Genomic DNA, 11,501 nt, shown 5'->3' on the forward strand with positions numbered 1-11,501 from the left:
CCTTCCTTCCTTTTTCTTTCTTTTCTTTCTTTTCTTTCGTTCTTTTTGATGCAGTCCTGCTCTGTTGCCCAGGCTGCAGTGCAGTGGCACAATCTTGGCTTACTGCAACCTCTGCCTCCTGGTTTTAAGTGATTCTCTTGCCTCAGCCTCCTGAGTAGCTGGGATTACAGGTGCTTGCCACCATGCCTGGCTAATTTTTTTGTATTTTTAGTAGAGACAAGATCTCACCATATTGGCCAGGCTGCCCTGGTGCTCCTGAATTCAGGTGGTCCGTCTGCCTCGGCTTCCCAAAGTGCTGAGATTACAGGTGTGAGTCACCATGCCCAGAAATTGTGTATATTTTCTAAAGTGAAGTATTGAAATCTGCCCATTTTTAAAAAAAGGTTGTCTTTTTATTGAGGTACAGGAATTTGTCTTATACTTTGCTATGCTAATTAAATATAATGGTAACTTAGGTGTTCAAAAGATTGTTTATCACACAAGATTAGGAGCACCAGGAATGCTTATAAAATAGTCATTAGGCTGTTTGGCTATCTAAAGGCCAAGCCCACCAAGCAACAGACACAGTGGCATACTCAGACTGCAGCTAAACCTTACTCCACCTATTAGTTTATCAAAGTTTTTGGTGTGAGGCTGTCAGCCTACTCAAGTCTGTTGTGCTAATTCAGTTTCTTTTTTTCTATTTTACACAAATTATTTTATTTGATTATTTTAATCATAATATTGGCATGGTATTTAGGGTGATTTACAAATGGCATTTTGTATTTAAGTTTTTAAAACTTTGGAATACTTGTTACAGTTTTTTGTTTTGTTTTGTTTTGTTTTTGTTTTTTTTGTTTTTACTTTAAGTTCTGGGATACATGTGCAGAATGTGCAGGTTTGTTACATAGGTGTGCATGTGCCATGATGGTTTGCTGCACTTCAACTCATCATCTAGGTTTTAAGCCCCACATGCATTAGGTATTTGTCCTAATGCTCTCCCTGTGCCTTGACCCCACCCCCCAACCGGCCCTGGTGTGTGATGTTCCCCTCCCTGTGTCCATGTGTTCTCATTGTTCAACTCCCACTTATGAGTGAGAACATGAGATGTTAGGTTTTCTGTTTCCTGTGTTAGTTTGCTGAGAATGATGGCTTCCAGCTTCATCCATGTCCCTGCAAAGGACATGAACTTATTTTTTTTATGACTGCATAGTATTCCATGGTGTATATGTGCCACATTTTCTTTATCCAGTCTATCATTGATGGGCATTTGGGTTGGTTCCAAGTCTTTGTTATTGTAAATAGTGCTGCAATAAACATACGTGTGCATGTGTCTTTATAGTAGAATGATATATGATCCTTTGGATATATACCCAGTAATGGGATTGCTGGGTCAAATGGTATTTTCTGATTCTCAATCCTTGAGGAATTGCCACACTGTCTTCCACAATGGTTGAACTAATTTATACTCCCACCAACAGTGTAAAAGCATTCCTGTTTCTCCATAGCCTCTCCAGCATCTGTTGTTTCCTGACTTAATCACCATTCTGACTGGCTTGAGATGGTATCTCATTGTGGTTTTGATTTGCATTTCTTATTGACCAGTGAGGATGAGCTTTTTTTCATATGTTTGTGGGCTGTATAAACGTCTTCTTTTGAGAAGTGTCTGTTCATATCCTTTGCCCACTTTTTGATGGGGTTGTTTATTTCTTGTAAATTTGTTTAAGTTCCTTGTAGATAAATGTTTATGTCTGTTGGCTCTTAGATTTGCAATAGAAATGTTAAAACTCACTATTCTTTGGTTTGTAGTAGAAACACCAATATTCACTGCCCTAAAAGATTTGTTGTCACTATTAGTTGCTCATAATATTAAAAGCCTGCATAAATTTCATTAAATGTCTATAGTGCCAAATTCAGTATGTTGACATTTTGTGATTGCTAAGTATAAATTAACTCTGCCCCTCTGTTGATTATTTAGGGTCCTATTTGATTTCAGTTTCTTTTATCTGTATTGCATGTAGTAGGGCTGTTTCATAAGTGTCCTCCAGATAAATGAGATAAGGCTAGCAAATGTTAAGAAAATTCTTTAACTCTAAAGTCATTTCTTCCAACACAATAAGTAATTTAGATTTTATTATACATTACTAACATGCATTTTTCCATATTTGTTTAACCATCTTAACCATTTCAAGTATACTATTCAGTGGTATTAAATATATTCATAATATGCAGCCATTGGTGCCATCCATCTCCATAACACTTCCCATCTTGTAAAATTGAAACTATATCTTTTTAATGGTAACTCTCTATTTTGCCTTTCCCCTCTCCTTCTGACAACCACCATCCTACTTTCTGTCTCTTTGATTTTGACTACTCTCAGTACCTCATATAAGTGGAGTCATATAGTATGTGTCTTTATGTGACTGGCTTATTTCACTTAGCATAATGTCCTAGTTATGCTAAGTTCATCTGTGTTGTAGCATATATCATTTCCTTCCTTTTTAATGCTGAGTAATATTCTGTTTTATGTATACCACATTTTGCCTCTCTATCCATCCATCAATCGACACTTGGGTGGCTTTCATGTTTTAGTTACTGTGAACCATGCAGTTATGAACATGGGTGTACAAATAACTCTTTGAGACCCTGTTTTCAACTCTTTTGTGCATATACCTGGAAGTGGAATTGCTGTATCATGTGTAATGTCAATTTTCATTTTTTTAGGATACATCATACTGTTTTCCACAGCTGCTGTACCATTTTACATTCCTACCAGCAGCACACAGGGTTTCAGTTTCTCCACACCCTTGACAACACGTGTCATTATTATTGTTTTTTGTTAGTAGCCATCCTTATAGGTCTGAGATGGTAACAGTTGCTTTCTTTTATAAAGGAGTACAGTGATTATCATTCTGTAATTGCTTTCTATAATTATACTGGTACTATTATTTTTCATGAATACATATAAACAAATGAATGTGAAAATACAGATTTTAAGAACAGGTTTCTTAGGCTTAAAGTCTCAAATGTTCCTTATTTTGTTTTTATTGTTAAGGGTACTATATCTTTGGCTTAACTTAAACTCTATATTGAATTTAAATAAATCTTTTGACTGACTACTGGTTAAAAGTATTTCAAATCTAACTTTTTTTTAAAAAAAAGCAGATAAATAGTAATTCCTATCAGTTAATGTTGAATCTAATTTTGAATATAAGAATTGAAAACAGGATCATAAAGAGCTATTTGTCCTTCCATGTTCATAGCTGCATTATTCACAAATTGCAAAATTTGGAGGCAACCCCAGTGTCCATTAGTGGGTAAATAGAGAATCTAATTTTACTGTTCTACTATTCTTTTTACCTTTTCTCTGTTTTGATTTGTGTAAGATTGGTTGTGTAATACTGCATTTTTTTTAAACTTAAGATGAGAAAATTATTTATATCGAAAAGACCATATTATTTATAGCTGTTTCTTTAACTTGCCGGAATAGCAAATGTTGTGTCAAGTGTACTCAAATTTAAGTTGGAATGAACACAAAAATTAAAGTTCATTTAAATGAGATGGTTTATAGGAAGTTCTCAGCATTGTAGTTAGTACAGAGTAAGAGCTCATATGTCAGCTGCCACAATTGTTCTGGACCCAGTTATTACTATTGTTAGAAATTGCCACCTGTAATCCCAGCACTTTGGGAAGCTGAGGCGGGTGGATCACGAGGTCAGGAGATTGAGACCATCCAGGCTAACACGGTGAAACCTCTTCTCTACTAAAAATACAAAAACTTAGCTAGGCGTGGTGGCGCATGCCTGTAGTCCCAGCTAGTTAGGAGGCTGAGGCAGGAGAATGGCGTGAACCCAGGAGGCAGAACTTGTAGTGAGCCAAGATTGTGCCACTGTACTCCAGCCCTGGTGACAGAGCAAAACTCCGTGTCAAAAAAAAAAAAAAAAAAAATTGCTGCAAAGTTAACTTGAATTATAGATTGTTATTCTGATAGTACTGTTGATCTCTTGGGACATGGGACAGAGAAGGCTATTTGGGCATCATATGCTATATAGAAAGAGTTATGAGTAGAGGGAATCAGGGGAGTGAATTTGTTAAGTGAATATATATACACATATAGACAGATAACTATGATTAAGTACATATGTATTTAGTAAAACTTGGTTTATTATTTATTTCCACAGCTTTATATTCTATTATATTGTTCTGTGTGTTCTTCTGGATCCCTTTTGTCTACTTCTATTATGAAGAAAAGGATGATGATGATACTAGTAAATGTACTGTAAGTATCTTTATTTTAGAGGCCTCAGTTTTTTCAGAGAATGACATGACTGAATTTTTTTATAGAGCAGTGTTGTCTAATAGAAATACAATGTTAGCTAAATTAAAATAAAGGGAAACAGTTGAAATTAATTTTAATTATACATTGTATTTAACATAATATATTCCAAATATTATTTCAAATATAGTCAAACAAACTAGTAATGAAATATTAAGTTTCTTTTCTTCACACTGAGTCTTTGAAATTTGGGTTGTATTTTACACAACAGTTCAAGCTAGCCACATTTCAAGTGCTTTCTAGCCACATGTGGCTTGTGACTATTATTTTAGACAAAGCAATTCTAGATCAGGCATACAAAGTTTTTTCTGTAGAAGGCCAAGAGGTAAATAATTTAGGATTTGTGGGCTATATGGTCTCTGTCTTAGCTACTCAAGTCTGCCATTATGGTGTTAAAAGTATCCAGAGGTAATGAACATTTTCTAATCCAATAAAACAGAAGATGAATCAGATGTGGCACACTGAATGTAGTTTGCTGGCCCCTGTTCAAAAGCATAAAGAAGGAGCACTTATAGGTTGTATTTACTAATCCAGGATAAGGCTGACTTTCTTTTTAGACAGGCGCTGTGGCTCATGCCTGTAATTCCAGCACTTTGGGAGGCCAAGGCGGGCAGATCACCTGAGGTCAGGAGTTAGAGACCAGCCTGGCCAACATGGCGAAAACTTGTCTCTAGTGAAAGTACAAAAATTAGCTGGGCATGGTGGTGGGGGCCTGTAATCCCAGCTACTCTGGCGGCTGAGGCAGGAGAATTGCTTGAACCCGGGAGGTGGAGGTTGCAGTGAGCCGAGACTACGCCACTGCACTCCAGCCTGGGCGACAACAGTGAGACTCCGTCTCAAAAAAAAAAGGACTGACTTTTTAAAAACCTGACAAATACAGCACACATGCGTGTTCAGAACTGCAGATCATTATCACTTAAGTATTGGTATAAACATCTTAATTAAAATAATAGTAAATATAATTCAGAAGAATCTTAGAAATATATTATTATCATATAACTGAGTTGGGCCTATCTCTCAATTGCATGGATGACTGAAAATCAGGAAATCTATTAATATATAGTAATTAATAGGTCAAAGAAAAAAGGTATATTAAAAGGTATATGTCAAAATCGAACACTTTGTAATTTAGGGGAACAGTTATACAATAAGACTGAATGTCTTATCTTTTTGACTTACAGGGTTTTGTTTTATACCTTGTTTACATTTGTATTTAAATTAGAAATAAATATATTCAGTCAAAAGCTAGCATCATGCTTAATCATGCTTAAAACCTCAAGAGCATTGGCATTAAGATTAGGAGCAAGTAAATTAACAGTATTTTAAATGACTCCTAGAGTGATAATCAACGTAGTGTTAGAGAAAAAAAATTAGACATTTAAATATTTATAAAGAGAGTCAAAATTGTTATTTGCAGATACTATATTACTCTATGTTTGGAAAAACCAAGGTATGTAAAGTAAGGTAGCTAGTTGCAAATTTAATAAAATCTCCATGAGATTTATGCAGTCTCTTTCACTTCTTCCAGAGTGCACATTCTTCTACCCTTTGGTTGATCTCAGGATCTTCTTTATCTTTTCTTCAGTTTTTTTCCTAAGGAATATCTTACCCCCTTTGTGAATAAGAGCTTACTATGTGAAACATTCATTCAAATTTTAGAAGATCATTTTTAGATACTTCATTAGTCTGAGAGTACAAATGTTATTTCTGACTGATTTAAAATGAGATTATTATTCACTTTTTAGTTTATATTCAGAATGTCCAGCTTTGTCTTTATTTGCTTTTCTTAGCCTTTGGAGTATATTATAGGCACCAAGCAAAACAGTTTTTAAGTAGTTTTTAAATTCCCAAGTTCCTGGTCTTAAGTACTTACTTAATCACTTATGACCTGTGTGCCTTAGGAGAGATTATTAACTTCTCCGGACTTCAGCTTCCTTATGTCTAAAGTAAAGATGAGAACAACCTATCTTAGAGTTGTTATGAGAATTAAATGAATTAACATATGTGACGTTCTTATCAGTGCCTGGCATATGTTATACATGTATGAAATATATATTAATGTATGTAAGTATATATACACATATACATAAATACATAAATATGTATGTGTATAAATATAAATACATAAATATATGTGTATATATACTTACATATATGTATATATGAGTATATATACAAGTATATTTATACTTATGTATATACTCAAACAAAAACATGTGTATATTGTGTTGATTATTGTTATAAACCATTTTGATGAATTGGATTGGGGCATTGTAGATTCTGATTGCTGTCTGGGGGAGTATTACATATTCTGATAATTTTACTAAAGATGCCTACTGGAGAATCAACTATACTTTAGGTGGTTTGGTTTTTACAAGGGCGTAACTATTGAAAAGATTTTAAAAATCTCATATTTTGCAAAGATACTTAAGATGTAGTATATCTGTTTTCTTTAAATTTTAAGGTTTTCAACCTTAGTTGAAACCTTTGACTGTAAGCGTGTATCTGATGTGAAGGTACTGTTAAACTGTTGCAAGAATATTTTATATTTTAAAGGGCTTGCTAAATGTTATACTTTTTTCTCCTTGGCATCTAGCAAATTAAAACGGCACTCAAGTATACTTTGGGATTTGTTGTGATTTGTGCACTGCTTCTTTTAGTTGGGTAAGTCTTGGTTTTTTTTTTAACCATGAAATGGAAATAGAATTATTTGAAAAAAATAATAAAAGGATCATTCAGAAAAATCTAGGAAAGAAAAAAAAATGTAAAAAAAAAGAACAATCCACTCTCTGTATCTCCAAAGAACAATAGCCACAATTTAACAGTTTTGTCTATGTCGTTTCATCTAGACATTTTTATGTGCTTGAATGCATGCAGAGTGCACCTCCCTTCTTGCATGCACCCTACATGTTTTAGTTTTACACAAATGTGATTATATTTTATATAATTCTTGGTAATCTACTTGTTAACATTTTGCAGGCATCTCTTCAGGATAGTAAGTGTAGATCCATCAATTTTGACTACATTGCATTTCCTTCTAAGGATACAAAAATATATTTAAGTGATCTTCTAGTGATAACTGCTTAGACATTTATAATGTTTCCCCATTATTATAAATAACACTTTGATGAAAATCCTTGTCTGTGCATCTTTTCAGATTTGACCCTATCAGTCTTTAAATCTTTGTCAGTGAATTTCCTTTCTTAATTCTTCTTGTTTTTATACTTATATCAATAGCATTTTGCTTATTTGTTTGTACATTTAAAATTTATCCTTGTTAGTGGAAGACATTTATCTTTGTTAAAAATAGGTCACTAGTCTTTCTTTTTTTATGTTAGGAAATACATTAGGAGTTAATAAATTTTTTGAAGTTTCTGTTTATAATTTGGTCTCACAATTTTCAATACATAACTTTCCATAAATTAAAAAAATTATTTATTATATATAACTTGTAATAGGAATAAAATTGTTGAGTAACTTTTTGTAGTTCCCGGAGTTCTTAGGATGCATGTGTTTTATAGTCAAGTCATATTTTCAGTTCTTTTTACCTGCCTTGATGTGTCATGAAAAAGAGTACTTTTTGTAAGCACCTTTTTTAGTGGTTTTTCTATGTATTTTAGCTACCGAGTATATTTCTAACGTATTTTTTTGGCTTTTTAAAGACAGCTAAATCTACTTATGTTAATTTCCCTTGTTAACATACATGTCCCTTGTATGTAAACCTGAATTATCTAGAGTGGGAATCAGCAAAATTTTCTTAAAGCATAGATAGTATTTTAGATTTACTGTCTGTATGGTCTCTGTGTCTCTCTTGTAGCTCAGAAGTAATCAGACAATACGTAAAGAACATGACTGTGTTCTAGAAAGACTTTGTTTATGAACACAAGCAGCCAGTAGTTTGCCAACTCCTATTTTAGAACATGAATGAGAATCACCAATAAAACTACAAATCTTTGCAACAGTCAGAATAAAAGAGTAGTGAATTAAAGATTATTAGTGTTTCAGCCATCTAGGACAGTGTTCTTCTCATTACCATATGTAAATATTTGAATGAGGTGTGCATTTAGGTTAAGTGATTGACAAAAGGTCTTGAAATATTTTTGAAGGTGGCATATTCAGAGTTTCTTTTAAGAGAAAACTAGATAATTTTATGGCAAAGCCGTGATCTAGATTTAACTGATTCATGTAGCTCATACGTTTTTGGAACACTTATGTGTTGGATACTACGCTAGATCTTTGGGCTAAAGTTAGAGGACCATGGTCTCTGTCCTCTAGGTTTACGTTGTGGAGGCATGCAGATTCATACCTTGAATTACAATGTTTAAGTGCTCTGATAGGAGATACATACCAGATGTTGATGGTAGAGGAGCAGGTTCTTACTCTGCCTTGAAGAGTCAGGAGATCTAAGAGAAAGTAATACTTGAGTTGAGATTCAAAAGAATGGGAATTGGTCAGCTGACTTGACAAATAAAAAAGATGAATAACATGTATATTGTTTTCGTCTGCTTTGGCTGTCATAACAAAGTATCATAGATTGGGTGGCTTAAATAACAGTCATTTATTTTCTCATGGTTCTGGAGGCTAGAAGTCTATGTTAAAGGTGCTGGCAAGTTTGGTTTCTGGTGAGAGCTCTCTTCCTGGCTTATAGAAGGCCACCTTCTTGCTCTGTCATCACGTGGCCTTTCCTTTGTGCTTGCAGAGGGAGAAGGGGAGGGGGAGAGTGAGAGGGTGCAGGAGAGAGAAGGAGCACTCTCTGGTGTCTCTTCCTCTTCTTATAAGGACACGCCATGGGATAATTAGGGCCCCACCCTTTTGACTTCATTTAACCCTAATTCCCTTGCTAAAGGACCTGTATCCAAATACCATTACATTGGGAGTTGGGGCTTCAACATAGGGATTTTCTTTTTCCTTTTGTTTGGAGAGTTGAGTACAGGGGATTTTATTGATAGTACATGACAAAGTGGTACTCCCTAGGTTCCTCCTTCTTCAGGGGGTCTGGCACGGAAACTGTGACCAGGGGAGATTCTCAATGTGGTGGGGGACTGAGTGCGGCAGGGACTCCCCATCAGCTGAGGGCCTCTCTCTCCCTGTTGTGCTCTTGCTGAAGCTGGTGATCCAGGGGCTCTTACCCCTTGGAAGCCAGGTGGAACATGAGTTCCACCACCCTGTTGCTGTAACCAAATTCGTTGTCATACCAGAAAACGAGTTTGAAAAAGTAGTTGTTGAAGGCAGGCCAGCCCAGCATTGAAGGTGAAAGAGTATCACTAGTAAAGTTGGAAGAGACAACCTGTTGCTCAGGGTAGTTGATGCCTTTGAGGGGACCCTCCAACGCCTGCTTTACTATCTTCTTTATGTCATCATATTTGACAAGTTTCTCCAGATGGCACATCAGGTCCACAACCAACACATTGGCAGTGGGGACATGGAAAGTTATGCCAGTAAGCTTCCTGTAGCCCAGGGATGACCTTGCCCACAGCCTTGACAACACAGGTAGAGGCAGGGATGATGTTCTGGAGAGCCCCACAACTGTCACACCACAGTTTCCCAAAGGGGCCATTCATGGTCTTCTGAGTGCCGATGATGGCTTGAACTGTGGTCATTAGTCCCTCCATGATGCCTCAGTTGTCCAGGGTGACGAAGCAGTTGATAGTGCGGGAGGCATTGCTGACCATCTTAATGCCATTTTTGTACTTCTCATGGTTCGGGCCCATCACATGGGGATATCAGCAGAAGGGGCAGAGATGAGGATCCTTTTGGCTCCCTGCTCTAAGAGAAGCTTAGCCTTCTTCATGGTAGTAAAGATGCTGGTAGACTTCACAACATTATCAGCGCCCAAATCACCCCATTTAATTTTGGTGAAATCTTGCACCTGTAAGAAGAGGGTGATGGGATTTCCATTGACGACAAGCTTCCAGTTCTCAGCCTTGACAGTGCCCTACAACTTGCCATGGGTGGAGTCATGTTGGAACATTTAGGCCATATAGTTAAGGTCACTGAGGGGTCAATGATGGCAACAATATTCCCTTTGCCAGGGTTAAAAGGAGCCCTGGTGACCAGGCACCACTATGACCAAATCCATTTACTCTGCCCTTCACTTCCACCATGATGTCTCAGTGATGTGGCTGGTGCTGCTGCAAAGATGAGGCTCTCTATAGAATGGAGGAGCAGAGAGCCAGCAACATATGAATTTTTAGGAAACACAATTCAGTCTATAAAATATGTTAACTGGAAGGCTGAGGTTAGCATGGAGTGTTTGAAGAATGACATAAAAAGTATAATGTGAATTTAGATTTCCCCTCCCCTCAAAAAAAGAAAGGTAATGTGATGTTTCAAGTGTTCCTGTGGGCAAGTGACAGGGTATGACATTAGCCAGGTAAGTAGACTCTGGGTCTTACATGCCATATTTAAGAAATTTTTAATTTTATCCTACTGAGTAATTGAAAGACAGTGAAGATGTGTATATATTTGTGTGCATGAATGCATGAAAATAAATATATATGACTTTAAGAGTTACAGCACTGTGGGCCGGGCGTGGTGACTCCTGCCTGTAATCCCCGCACTTTGGGAGGTTGAGGCAGGTGGATCACGAGGTCAAGAGATTGAGACCATGCTGGCCAACATAGTGAATTCTACTAAAAATACAAAAATTAGCTGGGCATAGTGGTGTGCACCTATAATCCTAGCTACTTGGGAGGCTAAGGCAGGAGAACAGCTTGAACCTGGGAGGCGGAGGTTGCAGTGAGCTGAGATTGAGCCACTGCACTCCATCCTGGCAACAGAGTGACACTCCGTCTCAAAAAAAAAAAGTTACAGCACTGTGGAGGATGTATTGCAAGAGGATTTTGGGTGTTGGGTTGGAGAAGTGGTATGTAAATAGTAGGTAGGAAGATCAGTTAAATAGCCATTATATAAGTTCTGGTGAGCTTTGGAACTACAGTGGTTACCAAGAGAACAGAGAGGAAGAAACATAAGCTATTTGGAAGATAAATATGAATTGACTTGGTGATGGAGTGTAAGAAGTGAACATCTTATTTTCAGTTCTGCTGAATTCATCATTTCCATTTCATATCTACTGAAATTCATTAGCTTTTTCTTTGTCTCTTTCTGAAGAGATAATGTGTGTTAAGCTAATTCAGTGAATCAGATTGGGTAGAAAATATTTTTTTTTTTTCTTTTTTTTTTTTTT

General features: G+C 36.3%; 1 protein-coding gene and 1 pseudogene across 1 annotated transcript in view; one reads left to right on the forward strand and one right to left on the reverse strand.

Moving 5' to 3' along the window:
• The window catches only part of LMBRD1 (LMBR1 domain containing 1), a 132,659-nt gene that overhangs the window by 43,288 nt on the left and 77,870 nt on the right, over positions 1-11,501 (forward strand). Inside the window, exons 4-5 of the mRNA XM_011957046.1 lie at positions 4,161-4,258; positions 6,912-6,979. Of these exons, the coding sequence (XP_011812436.1) occupies positions 4,161-4,258; positions 6,912-6,979 (166 nt within the window). The remainder of the gene's footprint in view (positions 1-4,160; positions 4,259-6,911; positions 6,980-11,501) is intronic.
• LOC105522513 lies at positions 9,303-10,419 on the reverse strand (annotated as a pseudogene).

This window comes from Colobus angolensis, unplaced genomic scaffold (genome assembly GCF_000951035.1).
Source record: "Colobus angolensis palliatus isolate OR3802 unplaced genomic scaffold, Cang.pa_1.0 Scaffold431, whole genome shotgun sequence".
Classification (NCBI taxonomy): domain Eukaryota; kingdom Metazoa; phylum Chordata; class Mammalia; order Primates; family Cercopithecidae; genus Colobus; species Colobus angolensis.